General features: G+C 38.5%; 1 protein-coding gene across 6 annotated transcripts in view; it reads right to left on the reverse strand.

Moving 5' to 3' along the window:
• NSD1 (nuclear receptor binding SET domain protein 1) overlaps window positions 1-20997 on the reverse strand; it is a 135695-nt gene that overhangs the window by 7067 nt on the left and 107631 nt on the right. For all 6 annotated transcript variants that reach the window (XM_032628023.1, XM_032628020.1, XM_032628019.1 and 3 more), the window contains 8 exons: window positions 19110-19266; window positions 17612-17817; window positions 14583-14695; window positions 9828-10097; window positions 8092-8208; window positions 6658-6799; window positions 2227-2333; window positions 459-663 (listed from right to left, as the gene is read on the reverse strand). In XM_032628023.1, coding sequence (XP_032483914.1) covers window positions 459-663; window positions 2227-2333; window positions 6658-6799; window positions 8092-8208; window positions 9828-10097; window positions 14583-14695; window positions 17612-17817; window positions 19110-19266 — 1317 coding nt within the window. The remainder of the gene's footprint in view (window positions 1-458; window positions 664-2226; window positions 2334-6657; window positions 6800-8091; window positions 8209-9827; window positions 10098-14582; window positions 14696-17611; window positions 17818-19109; window positions 19267-20997) is intronic.

Consider the following 20997-nt stretch of genomic DNA (forward strand, 5'->3'; position numbering starts at 1 on the left):
TCCCAGCTCCTTCCAAGTAAACTATGCTAGAGCTCACTCCTGGCTCATAGGCAAGATCAGTTCTATCACAACCTGTGCCAGCTACGGCCCTGAGTAATTGCTTCTGAAACAATTCCCCATTTCCATTTCCTGGCACTGGGGTCAGTGTTATGGCCTTGCCCCTACACTACCTTAGTTTCTATTATTTCATTACCCTGGCAACCACATATTGAAAGAAACCTAATTTGGGGACAAACTCCTCTCACTCCCACCCCTCTCTATGGGTTGCTGGGAGGATAAAATAACATAAAATGCTTGACAGAGCGAGTGAGTTTCTGTTCCCTTCTCTATAACCTAGAATTCTAAGCCTTTGTTGTCATTTATTTTGACACCTCTCAACACTATGCATGGGAAGACCAAAGGGCTCTGAGAATTCTGACAGAGAACAAGGAGAACTCTAAATGGATTTTGGCACCAACCTGCTGGTCGCTTGGTTAGATTGAGACAGTCTGCATGGTAAACTTTGGGGCAGCCTGGCTTCTTACAGGAGACGAGCTGGCCAGCATCCCCACAGCTGAAACACTCATCCTCTCGCTCCTTTGTGATTTCACCCTGGGTCCTGCGCTTCCCCTGTTGCTTCTTCTTGAATTTCTTTGACTTTTCCTCTGTGGCAATGGGTTGATTCTAGAGGTCAAATATTGTTGACACATTAGTTGTATGATCTTGACCAGGTTAACTATCCTCTCTGAGCTTCAGACTCTCCGCTAGGAAGACACAGTCCTCATAGACTACTATGAAGTTAAGAGAAAATGCAGGAAAAGCACTGGGCATATCATAGGTACCCAATAAATGGTAGCACGAATTTTATCTGGTATCAACTACTCCTACCACTTGAGCGAATTAAGAGAGAAATGTGCTTTCTGTTGACACACAAGACTGGTATTAAAGGTCATCCTTTAACAGTAAGTTTTATTTTTATTCTTATGTTTGTCTAATTTCAAAAACTAAGGAAGACTTCTCTGGGTGTGTGTGTCACACACATTTCTTAACTTATTCAACAAACCTTCACTGAGCACTTAGTATGAGCCATGTGCTAGGAAGACACAGAAAACTAATTTGTGGCCCTTGCTCTTGACAAGCTATGCATCTTTACCTAAGTCAGTTTAGGTTCATGTCCACCACTCCGCAAGATAGATCCTGGTGCAGCCCGCAGGTCTACTCTGTGCTCCCTGCAGACCACACTTGGTCATCAAAATGCATGGTTTTCATCGCATTATTTATCTCGGCCTAGGAACATCCAGGACCAATCCAATTTATTGCCAGCCCACAGTGATCTCCTCCCATTTCTAAACTTCTGCTCCCGAATTTCCCTTTCACTGATTCATGTGTGAAATGCTACACAGACCCTAAAGATATAGAAACTGACATCCCTAGTGCACCTAACACCATTAAACTCTGTTACTATTTTAATTTATAGGGACTAAGTCAACCGCACATCTTAAGGAACAAGACCATTTAACCAACTAACTAAACAAAATACAAAATCCAATATAAATTTTCTTATTTAATAAATAAAAGAATAATCACTGGGTGTTCTTCATTTATTATAGCTCAAAATGATTACCCTCTTTAGCTAGTGGTTTCCATGCTAATTTGCATTTTTCAGTTCTTAATGTTGACTTCACAATCAAACAAGCATAATGGGAAATACCCAATTGGAGTCACGGTGTAGTCTACTTTGCATCAAAATTAAATTTCAATTTTCAGCATGCTGTTACTTACGACAGAGAAATCTGGAAGCATCCAGATGTTCATCTATTATGGTTCATCCATTATATAAAAATTTAAACAGTCACTAAAAATGAGGGTTATGAAAATTATGTAACAGCAAGGAAAAAATGTATAATATTTAAGAATTATAAACAATTCTTAACAGTTATAGAATTATAATTCAGTTAAAGTACACATAAAAAACCAGGAAGTAAGATACAACAAAGTTTATACTGGTACATGGTTAAGATTAAGGGTCCTTAAAAAAAAAAAAAAAAGTCCTATGTTTATCTACAGTCTTATAGTACATTTAGAATCTTAAATTCAATATCAGATTCTTTGATATCTTTAAAAAGGCAAAAAGAGAGACAGAGACTGAGAATCTTTCTTAGGAAATGTAAGATCAACTAAGACCAATAAAAGACATGGGAAGTAATCTACAGGTTCCTATTTTACAGCTTTACGTTTAAAAGGTACCTTTGGCCTTACACCCAAAAAGCCACTGCAGTTCGGAGCTCCACATTTGCAAACAGTCTTTCCATTCCCAAGACATTCTAGGTTGTAGTTGAAGGTAAGTTCAGTGCCTGCATAAAAGACCATGAAAATATTAATATCTATGGCTTTAATTACATTATTTCTCTATTAATCACAAAAGGCAGACTTCCAAGAGAACAGATTAATTTTTAAAAGAGGATTAAAAGGATTAACTCTAATCACACTGTATTATTAACATACTAATAAATCCTAATCATATAACATTATTAATGAGCTAATATAACTTAATAACAGAAAAACTTATATGACTTAACAAATAATTTTTTTTTAAGATTTTTTTGATGTGGACCATTTTTAAAGTCTTTATTGAATTTGTTATAATATTGCTTCCATTTTACATTTTGGTTTCCTGGCTGCGAGGCATGTGGGATCTTAGCTCCCCGACCAGGGATCGAACATGCACCCCTTGCACTGGAAGGCGAAGTCTTAACCACTGGACCTCCAGGGAAGTCCCAACAAGTAATATTTAAAATAACTTTTACTATAGATGTGTTAATCCCAAATTGTTTTTTATTTTTTTCTAACCATTCAGATTCAAAATATATTAATTCATTACCAAAAACAGACAAACAGCAATTTATTGTGCACTGATGTGCCAGGCACTGGGAAAGCAAGTATGAAGGAAACCTGTCATCTGTGCCAAGGTGAGTACATCTTACCAGGCAGCACTCAAGGGAGAGAGACATGTCAATACAGAATAATACCAGAGAACTCTAGACCACAAGACCTAAGCCCTGGCTATACATCCCAGTTACACCACAATCTGGCTGGCTTATTTGAGCCGAAGAGTCCATTTATTAAATGCAGATAACAATCTCACAAGCTTACTGAGAATGACATAATGTACATAGCAGAAATTTGTAAACTTTAATAGGAGATGTACAAATTTAAGGTATAAAAAGTCCCCTTTCTGTCACAAGTGCATTTCATCAAAACTGAGAGCAAATAAATCACACATTCAAACTCAAAGCATGTTAGGGAAAGCCTAACAAATAGAAGAATTTTATACAGACATACAAAGAGGTTATCTCTGGGTGGGGGTCATGGCTTACCGTTAATGTACAAAGTGATAATTGTTCAGTCAAAATTGTCAACATTTAGGAAGATTTCCCTTTGCAGAATGACAAATCTTCTATCAGTGAGACTAATTAATATATACAGTTTTTCATCTAATATTGGAAACAATTATTTTTTAATTTGGTTGAGCAAATTATAAAGCAGCTGGCTTATATTTAGGAGTTCATATGGTACAAATGCTAGAATCACTTGTGGCCTGGTAAGAGGCTCACATTGTGAGGAGCCTGTAGGAACCAAGACTGACCAAGGTAACAGCAGGGTCACATCTCCCCTCCCCACTGTGAACTTATTGTACTGAATGATGGGTAATTCTATTCACACTAGTCTTATTTAAAAATATAGCTGAATTTTCATATATTTAATGTGCTTACAGTGCAACTCAACCACATACTTGGCATAACTTGCTGCTCACTCAGCATCCACTATGTAAACAAAACCACACAAGGAGATAAATCAGAAGGTATCATCAGTGTGCATACAGGAAAGCCATTCTAGAAAACAGTCCAAAATACAATAATCTGCAATCTGGGGGATGGCAAATGGCACTGGAGAAGAGATAAACAAGGAGTGAGTATGACACATTGAAGACAGAAAGTAACAGGTATGTGAAGAGCCCATGAGGTTGGATGTGTAAGGAGGAGAGCAAGCTTAAAGTTCTGATTCCATTCGTAAGGCTGAAGCTCCTATGGGCACTCTGCATGGCAATGAGCACATTCTGTCTCAATTCCCCCATCCCACCCTTGCAGACTGGGAGGACAAAAATAAGGTCTGTCAATTCCCACACCATTCTACCTGAGCTGAATGAATATGGGAGAAGAGAAATTTGTGGCTAGACATGGTAGAAGAGGCCATCCCCACGGACACAGACTAAAGTTCAAAGTAGAAGTGTGGTACTAAAAGCAGTCAGGACAGAGATAAGAACTGAAGTCACATGGCTAGCATTTGAGTAATTAATACAGAGGAACACTGTCCCTCCCTCCCCCAGTGTGGTTAGAGAGAAAAATGGAGAAAAGAATGAGAGATATATCAGATCCAAGAATCCAAGTAACATAGATAATGCTACCAAATACTTTACAGTACTTTTGTAAGGATTAAATGAGACAATATGCTTGGAACAGTGTCTGGAATTGGAAAAATGGTAGCTCTTACACACTCACTTGATAATTCCTGTTACAAAGCAGAAATCTACCCAATTTACTCTGAAGCCATCCATTCCAAAAATTTGATACAACTTACTGATTTTAAAAATCACTATCATTTACTCCAATAGAGCACAGTGCACAGTGATGCTCAAGCATTGTTACTTTCATCATTAAACACTTTATGTGAAGCAATGCAAAACAGTGGCTCAACTTTTAAAATATGAAAACTGTCAGAGCCTTTAAAATTCTAAAGAGCCTAAAAGACTCCTGGGCAGCAGTATAATTAAATTATAGAGAAACAGATATATTGGGGGGGGGGGGGACAGGGGATGTTGGGTGTTATTCACAGATTGAAAAAAAGAAAAGGCAACAGACAAAAAGCTGACAAAATTGCTCTTTAATTACTTTATCTTGATTAGTGTTTGCTGAGGTAAACGACACTGACTGGGCAAAGCAGAATGCTCATATGGGATTTCTGCTTTGAAAGTCATTGGACTACGGTACTGTCAATTACAAACTACCCAGGCCAGTCTGATCTCATTTTGAGTTAGGAGAGTGATCCTAAAAATGCTTTGCTAGTACTCCTGCAAAACTTATTTTGAAAAATTATATACATCCTCATACATTCAAACTTATACAAGTCTAAATATTTTTAAAAATCATGCAATTTAGAGGGTGTCATATGTATATGTATATACGATATGCTTACAACTTTTTCATCAAAACCTTGACACTAAATTTTAAGCTCCTTTAATTGATGGAAAATATCCATCATATAACTTTACTTTCAAACCTCTTAGCCCTATCAGGTTTACTTTCAATTCAAATAAACATCTTAATATTGTGCTGATTACAACTACCTCACTTCTACACTCTGAATTCTCAGAGACGTAATAGGCATCTAGGCAGGCCACAACATAGCTGTGCATTCTCCAAATGTCCAGTTCTTTGAGACCCAAGAGGTGAGGGTTTTTGTTTTTCTTAGCCTTGGGCTCATAAACCATAAAATTCAGATGGGCAAGAGGTGGATATTTGGTTTATAAAGTGGATGAAGGGCAACTGTAAAAGGAGACCTGGACTGCTAACACTTTCTAAGGCAGACCAATTTTTTTTTAAAATAAATTTATTTATTTCTGGCTGCATGGGGTCTTCATTGCTGTGCACAGGCCTCCTCTAGGTGCGGCAAGCGGGGGCTACTCTTCGTTGCAGTGCACGGGCTTCTCATTGCGGTGGCTTCTCTTGTTGCGGAGAACAGGCTGTAGGCACGCGGGCTTCAGTAGTTGTGGCACGCGGGTTCAGTAGTTGTGACACACGGGCCTAGTTGCTCCGCGGCATGTGGGATCTTCCCGGACCAGGGATCGAACCCGTGTTCCCTGCATTGGCAGGCGAATCCTTAACCACTGTGCCACCAGGGAAAGTCTTAAGGCAGACCAATTTTTAAGGAGTTCATATAAAAGCTATGGAAAAGGTCTGGAAATTTATTCCTTTAAAACCATCCAGGAAATTTCCTGGTGGTCCAGTGGTTAGGACTTGGTGCTTTCACTGTGGTGGCCCCTGGTTCAATCCCTGGTCGGGGAACTAAGATCCCACAAGCCGTGTGGCACGGCCAGAAAAAAACAAAAAAAACCCAAACATCCATGCCCAAACCTTGAAGACATCATGCTAAGTAAAAATGAGCTAGCCACAACAAAATAAATATTGTATGACTGCACTTGCATGAGATTCCCAGAGTAGCTAAAAAAATCACAGAGACAGAAGATAAAATGGTGGTTGCCCGGGGCTCGGGGAGGGGGGAAATGAGGGAGTTATTGGTTTAATGGGTATCTTCAGTTGGAGAAGATAAAAAGTTCTGGAGATAGATGGTGGTGATGGTTGAACAACAATGTGAATGGACTTAATGCCACTGAACCGTACACTTAAAAATGGCTGAAATGGTAAATTTTATGTAACATGTATTTTACCATACCACCACCAACAAAAAAAATACCTGGTACATGCTAAGTACCACCTGGAAAGTCTTTTATGTATCCTTGGGAATTTGCAACCTCATTTTGGATTATAGAACATATGGGATTTTTAGATAATAAAAACTGAAATCCCATTCCTAGCTCCAGAATCCTTAAATGATTCTTACCTGCTTTAATGTCACTCAAGGCAAAAAGGCCAACACGGGTATCTCCATTCACAGACCACTTCTGTGTTTCACAGTTGGGCTGGCAGCAATGATTCATGAATCGAGCATAGTTTCCTTTGGGACCAGCATCAATAATACGATCCTAGAATTCCAAGAGATGTTGTTCAGCAGACCTCTACTATTATTGATTAAAATTAGAGTGATAATAAATAAGCTAGAGTTTCTATTTGTAAAGTTTGATTCTTCCAGAGGGGTGGTCTCAGAGTGTAGTCCCTTGACCAGCACTAGTATCACCACCTCGGAATCCATTAGAAATGCAAATTCTTGGGTTGCACTCCAGATATACTAAAGCAGAAACTCTGAGGCCCAGCAATCTGTGTTAAGCCCACTAGGTGATTATGATATATGCTAAAGTTTGAGGACCACCATCCTAGAAATAGTAGCTTGTTCCATTCTCTAAATTAGGTAGTCCTGAACCCTGGCTACACATCAGAAATCACCTAAGATTTTAATGATGACATCAAGACCCCATCCCGAATGAAGATCAAGAGTATCTTGAGGTGAGAATCTCACAATCCATAAAAGTACAACTCGGTAAATACAAAGTTTCACACCAAGAAAGGTCTATTATAAAAGTTAAAGGAGGCTGGGGGAGAGGAACCTAGCAGAACGTAATACTCAGGTACAAAGAGGAATCTCAGTATACACAGAAACGAAACACATTAGGATGCTGGAATTAGAAACAAATCCCATAAACAACAAGGTCCTACTGTATAGCACAGGGAACTATATTCAATATCCAGTGATAAACCATAATGCAAAAGAATATGTATAACTGAATCACTTTGCTATACAGCAGAAATTAATACAACATTGTAAACGAAATATACTTCTATAAAATATTTAAAAAAAAAATTAAAATAAATAAATAAAACATGTTGGAAACACACACATACAAAAAAAGAAATCCCAAATATAATTCTAGACACCAGTGACATGTAACTCATCAGAAATTCCAATAATTGGAGAGCTGACTTGGGTTTGTAAGCTGAGTTCTATAGTCAATTTATATGACCTTCTCAATGCACTAATTAAATACGAACAAATCAGTGTCTCAATCTGTAAAATAAAAGAATTATTATTTATTTTTCTGGCTTCAAGTTTTAATCTTACAGGAAAAACACTAAAAGACATAATCACTTACGTTGGACACTGAAAAATAATGCTAAAAGCAGCTGTATTGCCTTTTGCCATGGATGTACAGCTAGAAATGAGCAACCTTACCTAACTCCAGGACCCTGATCAAGCAATCCCTATGAATATGGGGGAAAGACACTGTTTTGGACAGTGTATGACATGCCTATGAACACTATAGCTGGGACAACACTAATTCACAATCTTGTAACAGTGGAAATAACACTTTTCATTACTTACTTTGTCTAAAGTGAGCATATAGAAATTAGTGATATCGTGTTCTTGGGCATAACGGATTCGAGCTCTGCACTCTTCTTCATCTATTAGCTCACCCACATATTCATTGACAAATTCACCCTGGAACAAGAAATAGCTCTTGACTTAAGTGACAAAAAGCATAACTGTGTTCACAGGTATACCTTATTTTTAAAAATTAATGAAAACAACAGATTCTCCAAAGCAATTCATGCACATTTAACTAGTCACTTTAACAAAGGTTTATTCAAGAAACCACATAATATAAATATGATTCTTCAACTATTTGAAAATATGAACCATCTCCCCACTCCTACCACAGCCAACAGCAGAAAACTTGGGATACACCTTAAGATCAACCAAAATGAAAGTAAGTAAACTAAATCTCCACCATAATGGTGATATGGATAGTTGATCCCTTTACCTGTCCAAGAACCTAAAAGTCAATTTCACTAAACTATCCTCTTTTTCCTTGGAGCATGCCCTGCCTACTGCCCTTCCACATTTCACATCACTGTCCTCCTGACTCACTATACAATAGTCATACTGGCTTTCTCTCATGCTGTCCCCTCTACCTGAAATGCTTGAACACTCAACCAGCCTAAGCCAACAATTACTTATGTTTCAAGCCTCAATTTAAAACATTCTCAGGGACTTCCCTGGTGGTGCAGTGGTTAAGACTCCACACTCCCAATGCAGGGGGCCCGGGTTCGATCCCTGGTCAGGGAACTAGATCCCACATGCATGCCGCAACTAAGAGTTCACATGCCACAACTAAGGAGCCCATGTGACACAACTAAGGAGCCCTTGAGCTGCAACTAAGGAGCCTGCCTGCTGCAACTAAGACAGCGCAACAACAACAACAACAAAATTAAAATTCTCAGAGACAAGCTAGTTTCAGGCCCTTTGCCACATGCCTCCAGAACCCTTTGTGTTTCCACATTGGGTGATTACTTGTTCAATGTCTCTCCGCATCTAGAATGTAAACTGTATGAAAGCATGGACCATGTCTCTCTTACTGAGCACTGCATCACACAGCAACATGCCTGACACACAGGCAATATATAATAGTTCCTTAGCAAATGACTAAAATAGACCACCCCATATTCACTTCCTTTCCTAGAAACAAACTTCAATAAAATTCTTCAGAAGGTATAACCAGAGTAAGGTTTATTCTATTAAAATGTCAAATATAATTTATTCCACTCAAAGACTGTACAATACCATCTATTTATTAGAAACCTGCAGGTCCTTCCAAGTTTCAAGTTGAAGATGTTACTGCATTTTCATTAGAGAAGACCTAATCCTTTTCTCCTGCATGTTCCATGAACCCAAACCTATTTTTCTCTCAGTAAAAATAGATTTTATTTTATTAGTTGGTGATTAACACCTCTGTATCATGCTCTCACTATCCTAACTACAGGTTCCAGGATTTCCGCAAACGAGCAAACAAGGCCACAGTATCTCTATGAATTTCCCTCATTTTTATCATCCTCATACATAGTGAACATGATCAATACTTGAACTTTAGAAATAAAGGAGACCATCTATTTTCAAGCCTCTAATTTCTGGAAGGATTGGCAAGACATAAAAATAAGGTTAATCCTCACACAATATTATTTTCCTCCATGATCAATTTTATCATATTCATCAAGAACAATTACTCATATTAAGCAACTGCAAAGAAAAAAAATCTGAAAATTAAGAATAGGTTTCTTCACCTTTTTGATATCTGTTTTTGTCCGGAGACCCCAGCCCCTCTGTAATGTGCGAAAAATTTCAACCTCTGGATACTGGCGCTTAGTAAAGCACTGGTTTTGGCAGCGCCCTCCAGCAGGACATACTGTGGGGTGACACTCATAGAGCAGCATGCGGTTGATGCACTCGGAGTCTATCCCACAGGGGTTCTCATCAGTAGCTTTACAGTTGCAACGGGGAATTTCAGACAAGTCTGCAGTGAAGATCTGTACCCTGCCAATAGGACGGTTCACCTGGAGTAGAAACACATACTATAGTATAGCAGGCAAGTCAACACAAGACAATTTAGGACCTGTGAAAGGCAGATTTCTTTCCTTTAAAGTCACATGCCACATTTTACATGATTCTGAATTATCAAGATTTAGCAGAATTATTCACAATAACTTAAATGTGGCAACAACACAAGTGTCCACCGACGAATTTAAGCAAAATGTGGTAAAAATAATGGAATCTCATTCAGCCTAAAAAGGAAGGAAATTTTGACACACGATATACAACATGGATGAACCCGGAGGATATTATGTTAAATGAAATAAGCCAGTCAAAACAGACAAATACTGATTCTACTTAGATACAAAGAGACAGAAAGCAGAATAATAGTTGCCAGGGGCTGAGAGGAGGGGAAAATGGGAAGCTACTGTTTATTGGGGCATAGATTTCAGTTTTACAAAATGTAAAGAGTTCTAAAGATGGATGGTGGCAACGGTTGCAAAACGTTATGAATGCATTTAATACCACTGAACTGTATACTTAAATATGGTTAAGATCAAAATTTTTATGTTATCTGTATTTTACCACAATTAAAAAACTGGAGGAGGGCTTCCCTGGTGGCGCAGTGGTTGAGAGTTCGCCTGCTGATGCAGGGGACACGGGTTTGTGCCCCGGTCCGGGAAGATCCCACATGCTGTGGAGCGGCTAGGCCCGTGAGCCAGGGCCGCTGAGCCTGTGTGTCCGGGGCCTGTGCTCCACAACAGGAGAGGCCACAACAGTGAGAGGCCCGCGTACAGCAAAAAAACAAAAACCAAAAAAAAAAAAACCTGGGGCTCCCCTGGTGGCGCAGTGGTTGAGAGTCCGCCTGCCGATGCAGGGGACACAGGCTCGTGCCCCAGTCCGGGAAGATCCCACATGCCGCGGAGCGGCTGGGCCCGTGAGCCATGGCCGCTGAGCCTGCGCGTCTGGAGCCTGTGCTCCGCAACGGGAGAGGCCACAACAGTGAGAGGCCCGCGTACCGCAAAAAAAAAAAAAAAAACCCTGGAGGAAATAAAGATTTAGGCAATTTGACATAAAAATAAAGCCTCACTTGATACGCAAAATGTAAATACCACAAATTTTAAAAATTCATCTCTTAAAAAAAGTCATAATTTCAAGGCTGGTAAGCCAAGTAAATTGTAAAATGAGTTTCTGCTATTGCCACATGGTGGCGCCACTTTAGCTGCTACATTAAAAAAAAAAAATCACCATTCTCAACTGATATTTAACATGAAAAGGTCTCTGAGCAATCAGAGTCCTGTTTGTGAAGATGTATTTTACTATTGACTATCATAACTTGAAATCTTTTTAACAGACTATAGCAATGTCACCCAGGCATTCATTTTTAGTGGTGCTAGTACTGAAAACCACCGTGAAAATCCAGTGTGGTAAAACATAGAGGTCAAACAATTTCTGTGATTCTGAAGCCATTAGAATTTTCACAAATACTAACAACAATGTGGAGAAAAAAAAAATAGATGTTCCACAACAGAGATGGATTTGTGCACTATAAGAATGGTCTCCCCTAATTGGGGAGGGAGGGAGAGGGGGAGAGAGAGAGGGAGAGAGATGGGGAGGGAGAGGGAAGGAGGGAGGGAGAGGGAGAGGGAGAGGGAGAGAGAGAGAGGGAGAGAGGGAGGGAGGGAGGGAGGGAGGGAGTATGTGGGGGGCGCTGGGGAGTGGGAGTTTGGGGTTAGCAGATGCAAACTATTATATATAGAGTGGATAATAACAAGGTCCTACTGTATGGCACAGGGAACTGTATTCAATATCCTGTGATAAAACCATAATTAAAAAGAATATATATATGTGTATAACTGACTCATTTTGCTGTATGGCAGAAATTAACACAACATTGTAAATCAACTATACTTCAATAAAATAAAATAAAAATGAGTCTCCCCTACTTGATATTATTTCAGTGGGAACAGTCAAACCATGAGTCTTCAAAAACCCATCCTATACATAAAATTTGACTCCTCAGGAACTGCATGATTTTGACAAGTCACTTTTACTTGTAAGACTGTTGTGGGGAATAATCTGTTTGTAGAAGTATACTGCCCTCAAACGTTCTCCAGAACAACTTAAAATGACGTAAGTCTCACTGCCAGATCTCTTCCCAGCTTCTTTAAAATACTGATAAACAGTATTAACTTGTTAATGGAGGAACACCCTCACCATATGCAACTGGAAGTCACAAACCTACTGAGTAAGGCAAATTCTAAGGCATAAACAAGGGCTGAGCTCAATCACCTGAGACTACAGGTCCTACATAAGGCATCTGAATATTCACCTCTGATTCAAGGTGAATACCTTTACCTGACTGACACACTGCCATCCAAAAAAAGTTTCATCCTACTCCTTTTCTCTCTATAAAGGTATGTTTCAATCATTCCTCCTTGACATATGATCTAACCTGTTATTAATCCCAAATAAGTTTCTTGCCTAACACAACATAAAGCAAAAACAAAACCCCACACATGGTTAAGTTAAGAACAACACAGATATGTAATTGTAGTATTTACACTTGCTCTAGATCAGGGATTGACAAACTTTTTCTGTAAAGGGCCAGACAGTAAATATTTTATCTTATGCAAGCCATAGATCTCTGGTGCATGTTGCTCAACTCTGCCACTATAGCTCGAAAGCAGCAATAGACAATATGTAAATGAATAAGCATAGCTGTGTGTCAATAAAGCTTTAATTATGGACACTAATATTTGAATTTTATAAAATCTTCATGTGTCAGGAAATAGTCTGTAAAAAACAAATTTTCCCAACCATACATAGTAGGCCAGATTTGGCCCATGGACCATAGTTTGTCAACTCCTATTCTAAATCTTTTTCCTGGAAATACGTTTTTGTTTTAAAGGTGGAGGAAAGAAGTTGGTGTCTAAATTCTGTGATTAGATCATGTATGGGACGTTAGTTGGTTTCTCAATATACAGGTTCAATACGGTTGACGGGCTACCCTGAAGGGCCTAACTTCTGCTATATGTGACATCTACAACTGTGGAAACAAATTACTTTCCCTTTTTCTGAGGATGAACTACACCTCAGTGTTATGTCTCCATGCATAGTAACTCCATTTAACTCTCAGTTCTACCATCAGGGTCCATTTAGACCCAATTTTAGGTTTTGTTTTGTTTTTTTCCCAACAGTTTTAACTATTCGTAAGGATTGATATTTTATATTTTATGACACTTTCTCCGAGGTCTTTCAAAAATCAAGAAGAAACTTTACTTATTAAAAAAACTCATTCTATATTGCAACTACTAGGCAGGTCCATTAGACTTTTATAAATCTAATCTTTATTATGGAGTTTTAGTGTTCTTACTTTTCCTGTATCTCATAATTCTTTACTAACTCATCATCACTCTTTGTTACTCATCAATGATTGCCAACTATGCTAAAAAAGACAAATCATAAAAAAGAATCATAAAAACATGATGCAACAGTGAAACAGTCACAGTTTAGTTTCTGCACTGCATTACCCAAAGTACTACATCATCTTTCCAGAAAGTATAAAAGACTGGAGATAACATCTTTCAGTCTACTTTTAGTAGGGTTGCTAGATTTAGCAAGTAAAAATCCAGGATACCAAACTGAATTTGAATGTCAGATAAAAAACAAATTGTTTTTTAGTTTAAGTATGTCCCATGGAATATTTGGGACATACTTAACACACTAGACTCTAAAAATTGATCTCTAAGTGAAAATCTCAGACTTCAGAAACTCAAAAAAAAAAAAAAAATCAATGAGTGCACAAATAATGCTTTTCTAATGACAAAATATATATATATTTGTGGTCTGATATTTGAGCACCAAAACTAACTTGATTAAAACATTTTTAGAAAAGAGGTTTCAGTAAATACTTACTAAAATTCCGAATAAGTTTTTTCCTCACTATTCCTTTATTTTTACTTCTGTAAAGTATTTATAAAAATGACTTAACAATATAAAAATATAAAGGGTCTACTGGACCCAGATGAGAAATGATGATGACTGTTTTACCAGGTACACTAGCATCAGGTACACTTAACATGTATTCTTGTGACCTTGGGAATCCTAGTCATACTGGCCACCTAAAATATCTTTACTATTAGCCATTACGAGAAGACTTACCATGTGTATTATTCACACTATCTCAGGGCCATTTATCATTTTTTATCAAGGCTCCTTTTTCCCTTTCAAACCACAAGGTGTTGACCGTGAACAGAATCTATTCCAATCCACTTTATGAAAAGACTTTCGAAAGCAACAGGAACAACACTGTATCAACACACAACTAATTTTATAAAGTGTACACAATGTGCTAGAAATGGTGCTCTGGCAGTTTTTTCTTATCTTCTTTCAAGCTCATACCTCTACCTAAAAGCAACTGTGCTTGCGCTTCCAGTTCTCCTCATGAACAGAGCGGGAAGCAGGCAAGCTGTTATTACAGGGTCTCTCCTGAGATCTTTTCTCACCTTTATATGTTTATAAGGCGGTGGCTTCTTGTCATTCTTTCGATCTTCCTGCAGCTGTCTTAGCTCTTTTTGGGCCTTTAACTCCTCAAACCTTGCTGCAGCTTCCTGAAGAGCTAAGAAAACATACAGCACAGTCACTTAATCTCTGGGTAGTGTTACTTATTTCGCTTTTTCCCCCTTTTAAGTTGGAGAAAATTCACGTTTTAGACAAAAATCTAAGACATATATATGATTTCTATTTTCTAGTAAGTTATAGTCCCCAGAGTGTTCATATATGGCATTAAAATAAAACATAATCCATCATTAAATGGCACTATACAGACTACCAGTGTCAGAGGAAAACTTAAAACAAAAAACAAAGCTAAATAATTTGAAAAAGCCCACATATAACATCTCCTAACAACAACTAGACTGCATCTGCTCAGCAAAGTCACTGCCTTTATGTCTTTTTCCTCAGTTCTGAGTTTTCTGCTTCCACAAATAATGTGCCTCCTAGGTGTCCAGGTAACATGCTGTGTTCCTTTGGAAGAAATTAAAATTTGAAGTTTTCCTTTCCTTCTTCCCTGTTGTCTAGAGCACCTATCCTACTCTTCTCCTAAAGCTCATTCTGTAAATATCAGTTATTAGCCTAAAACAAAGATAGATCTTTGCAGCTAACCTGCATTCAAGTCCTGAACTTTCATATGTTTAAAAGATTGTAGTGTCTGAAAAGTCTGAAAAAAATCTTAATCTCATTCTTCTCCACTTAAAATTTTAATTCATTATTCTTGACTCAGGTTAAAAACTCTTTAAAGAATTCCAAATTTTCCCACTTTCCTCTCTGTAGTTTTCCCCAAGCTCTGCCAGTTCTTTAAAGAAAATCTCCCCTCTAATCCACACCCCTTTCTCCATTTCCTTGTCACCATCTAGCAGACTTGATGTTGCCTGGAGTTGTTCCCTCCTTCATTCATCCTATTATTCAGCACGTCCTACCTAGTTTATCTACTTAATGTCTATCTAGTACCCATCATCCTCTCGACTCCATGCGCTATTCTCTGTGACAGTCTCATTATCTCTGCCTGAAATTACTAAAACAGCCATCTCGCTGACATTCCTGGCTACAACCTCTCACTTTCTAGGGTCCTGACATTCTAGTCAGATTGAGATTTCTAAAATCTGCTCTGACCATGTAACTTAGCCACCTTTTCAGTAAAACAGTCCAGTGTTCCCCCAACCCCGTGCTTAAACCACAGCAAATACTTGGAGGTCACTAACTCATCACGTTCGACTCAATGTGTGCTTTCACATAGGCTGTCTTTTTGTTACAACATTTAAGTTGTTAACTTCCTCACAGTCAGTGTAGGGGTTAAGAGTTTGGATTCTGGAGCCCAACTATACTAGAGTTTGAAACCTTTCTCTATCACTTACTGGCACTGGAACCTTGTGCAACAAATTTAACCTTTTTTTTCTTTTGGCCACGCCACGCAGCTTTCAGGATCTTAGTTTCCTGACTAGGGACTGAACCCGGGCCCCTGGCAGTGCAAGCACGGAGCCCTAACCACTGGACCACCAGGGAATTCCCCAAATTTAATTTTTATGTGCCTTAATTTCCTCATCTATAAGATAAAGATAATGGCATCTAACTTATAGGGTTGCTGCAAAGACTTAAAGCAGAAAACAAACTTTGAACGGGTCTTGGCAATCAACAACTGGTAACCATTATTATAGTTCTTCTTCAGAGTATCACTTAAGAAAGAAGCCATCCATGACTTCCAAACTTTGCTCCCCAGCACTGTTTTGCTTCCTCTTGGTCTGCTCCCACAGCATACCATGCACACTTCTGCCACAGCACTCTAAAAGAATGGCATTTTGACTACCTGTATGTGTCCAATTCCCCCACAAAACTGTGTGTTCCTTGAAGGCAGAGGCCAGCCTAAGGTCAAGGTACAGAAAGAGCAGAATTGCAGAGCTTCAGCAGGCTCAGACTTACGATATTGCCTACACTCCACTTTCGTCCCCAGCCTTGACGGTGGCCAGCTCTGTGCAAAGATGGTGGTCATTTGGTCCCTGACCACCTGAGACTATAAGACTCAAGACCCAAACTCCTGTAGTATTAGTACTGATAGTGCATATCTGCACAGAAAGCACACTGTCAACAGGTAAGTGAGGACTCCTGAAATAACATGAGGGCAACAAAACCTCTGTTGAACTTTTTCCTTATGGACATCATTCTCATTCCCCATCCAGGAAGTTTCACCTGCTTAGAATTTTATGGCACCTCACCAGGAAGTTTCACTTGCTTAAAAATCCCCTCTTCACCTCACCATGCAAACAAAATCTTATACTTCAATGTCCAAATATATTCAAATAACAAGCGATACCTGTATTGCCTTTCAAAGGACAGCTAAAGGAAGAAGCTAATTATCATTGATGGGATACCAACTATATGCCCTTCAGGATGATTTTTGTATTATCTCATTGAATTCTCAAAGCAACCCTTACTCGTTATATTGGCAGAGAGAATGCTGTCAACCCCTCCTGGCCTCAAATACCCCCTCTCTCCTTCACTGTTAGGCCAGCTTACAAAAACCTCTTTGCGCCTTTACCATCTTATGTTGCTCTATAATTTTGGGTGAATTTTATTTCTTCTCAACAAACTAAACAAACAAACAAACACCTCTTTGGAACAAATGTGGCTCTGCTAGATACTCTAGCCCTTGCCTTGCAAACTGTAGTGTTTATTCTACAAAACAGTTCCAAAGTTCTGGTACCCACCTGATGAGACACTGACAAAACAGAATTGGTAAGATAAGGAACTTCCCTTAAGGAAATTCTAGTTAAGTAAAGGTTAGGTTCAAAACTAATGAACTACATGGGTCAACTTCTCTGTAAAATCCTGTAGCCACAGCCACATACTGCCCCGGAAGGCAGAACATAGCTGCTAACGGAGCATATATGAATTCTAAAACATACAATTCTAACAGATAGCAGATACGTGGGCAACAGAGGTCTGTGTTGGCCTGAGAAACAAAAAGGATAGATAAAGTTACCTTTTTTATATGTACCGTCCACTCCTTTGCCCATCTTATCCTTGCTGCTCACATCCCCCTCCATGTAGGGAAAGACTCGGGCCTGGTGAGTCCACAGATAGTCATTAGACCCAAAGAAGAGCACAGGGAACTCGCCCACATCATGTCTCATCTTGTCAATATTGGAAGGTACAGCTCGAGGATGGCAGATCTCAGCTGGCCACCACCTGGGAAAGGTGAAAAGAAGGAAGGAAACCTCTAGAAGGCTGCAAGGAATGAAAAAGAATCCTACTTTTGGGACAGGAATGAGGAAAAGCAATGTCTCTCTAACCCACATTAATGTCCAACCCAGAGCATTCTTACAATCTAACTAGAGAAGAAACAAGCAGTATGTGCCAGAAGGCTGAAGATGCCCACTCTCACGCACATGCTCAAATATACACACACACACTCCCTTAGACTGTTGTTCTACTTCAAGGAATCTATAAAAGGAAATAATTAGAGATATGAACAAAACTTTATGACTATAATGTCCATTGAAGTATTATCTGTAAGAATGAAAACCTGGAAAAATTTTAAATGTTCAACAGTAAAGGAACGACAAACACTATACAATGAAATACAAATTGGCCTTTGAGAAGGAAACTACTACAACGACTTTTAGGAAGACAATTTGGCATTAGCTATTAAAGCTGGAAACCCTGACCCTGCTATTCTATCCTGAGAATGGCCTAGAGAAGCTCCCATGCATGTACATCATGAAACACTGATAAAATATTGATAGTCCAAACGTGAATGTGAGAATGGATAAATAACTACACCACACTGTATGACTATATAAAGGAACACTGTAGAACAGTGAAGTACGAATGAGCTAGAGCACTGCACTAACCATAATACATCTCAGGAGCATAACAGTGAATGAAAAAAGCAAGCTGCAGGAAAATACAGCAACAATTCCTTTATATAAAGATCTAAAACATACAGAACAAAACACACATGTGGTAAACCTATATAACCAGGCAAAGAAATAAAAAACATAAAATGCAGTACAAGGTGCCAGTAAAGTACTATTTTTTTTAACTGGGAGGTACATACACAAGTGTTTCTTTAAAATCAAGCATGTTATAATATTTTTTGTACATTCCATATCCAATAAAAATAATTTTAAAAAGAAAAAGCAAGAAACAAAACTGGGTACAAGGAACGATAAGGCTAATTAATTATGTTGAAGGTGCATGTACTGGTGTGTCTGCAAGTAAATATGCCAAAATGTTAACGATGTCTCTTCCTTGTTTGTGAGATTATGGGTTTGTTTTAATTCATAAAGTTCCTACAGAGGACATATATTATTCCTATAATTGCAAAACATAAAGCAAAGTCTTTTTCTTCTATAATGGAAAATTAATGGGGGAGGGGGTGAACCTTGTTTAATCAGACCATTTTTAAAAAACAGTTAAGCACAAGAAACAGAGGCTGGTAAAAGAAATAAGTGCCAGTCTCCTTCATGCTTACTTACCTGTATCGTCCAACTTTTACCCAGACAATTTCCCTGTAATGTGGCTTTTTGCCTGCCTTACAGTCATTGCAATACCAGTTTCCTTCAGGGATATCAATGTTCAGGCATTCACGATGAAAAGCAGCAGGGCAAGAATCACAGCACAGAAGGCTGCCTCCTGTGGGAATCAAAAAATCTGGCACTAGCATCACAAGGCTGCATATAAGGACCCAGCTGAAACAGCTCTTGCTCAGCTCCTAACCAATTATTTATCTCCCAGCCAAGGGCTTAGTAATTTAATTATTCAGAAAGACTTTTCTGCAAGAGTATTCCCTCTCCAATGTACTTGAACCACACCCCTGGGGGTTTGTCAGATTTTACCCTTATTGGCAAAATTAGGTTAGGGCAATGAGGGCAGAAGTAAACCTCTAAAAGTCATATATGTACACACACACACACCCCACACTTCTTCCTCTTCATTAAGAGACAACACACTATAAAGAGAATATCAATGATACACAATGCCAGAGTATAAAGAGCACAAGCTTTAACTGATGTCAGACTTGAGCTCTAAGATCATATGACTTTGGGGAATTCTCTTTCTTTGCTGAGTTTTAATTTCTTCAGCGGTAAGGTATTTTCTACAATGAACAATAAATAATCACACCTGTTTGAGAACTAACTAAGCTAAATAAATTGCCTAGTAGTGTCTGACACATAAGTAGTCTCCACAAGGCCAGTTCCTTCCCTCTTTTGAAATTACATTTTAATCTTTTTTGTTTGGCACTCTCACAACACCTAAAGGCCCTCTGCAGAATAACATTTATAAATGCATAAACATAATACACAAAAGAACATAGATTATATTAAAATGATCAGAATGTTACAACAAGAGATTAAGAGTTATATATGTTTCCTTGTAATGCACAAATAAGAATATGTAGCAGTAGTAATAATTGGAAACAAGACTTCAAGATATGTACAACAAAATTTACTGGTGACAAAAATCACAGGTACTAATGTTCTTTGTAGCCTAAACTTCAGTTAGGTATAAGATCTACCCTCTCCATCCAAGTTTTCGGATACCAGATTAATTACATATATTGCAGTGATGATGAATTTCCACTTCTTAAAAGATTTTTACCCAAAGTGCCTCAATTTACATATCTGAATCTGAAATCCTCATGGTTGCAGATAATAAAGAATTTCAGGTAAAGAGGTTTCACATTTAAGGAATACAATAAATGCCTTATTTATGCCAGAAATGAGCATGCTTCAAACATGCTAGACTCAAGCACGTAATTTCAAGTTTCATCCTGAAGAGACAGTGAGGGATAAAGTCATAAGCAAGGTATATACTCATGTCTATCTTCTTGGTTTCACTGTGCTTCTCTTTCCTCATAAAAACCTACGAAAAACTTAATTTTCTGACACCCCATCCTTAAACGATTTCTACAGTGCCTTTTCTTTTTCTCAATAATCAAGAGTAGGCTCTTAAAACAAGCTTTGCGGTGTTTAAACAGCCTCTGTTTGTTTTGTTTTGTTGGGGACAGGGATGTGCTTTTGAGACCCAACTCCTGCTTCAACTAGAGAAGCTCTCCTTTTACCTGTGTTGGAGATTGTACACCTCAGATTCAGAGTGAGGTTTCATTTGGGAAGAAGGTCTGTTGCTACAAGTTCCAAGAACTTGTTTACTCAATACATATAGCCTGTACTCTATGCTTTCAAAGTCATATTTTGCTATTTTTGTGCATTTTGTGGATGAGGTAAACAATCTTTGCATGGGACATAGAGTGACACAGAGTCACATAAGTGACTGCCCCAATAATGGGATACCTTCTACAACATTCCTCTCTATGCTTAGTTATCTGCTGAGTCAAAATTTGATTAATAACAATTTGCCAACTAC

Source organism: Phocoena sinus, chromosome 3, assembly GCF_008692025.1.
Source record: "Phocoena sinus isolate mPhoSin1 chromosome 3, mPhoSin1.pri, whole genome shotgun sequence".
Lineage (NCBI taxonomy): Eukaryota > Metazoa > Chordata > Mammalia > Artiodactyla > Phocoenidae > Phocoena > Phocoena sinus.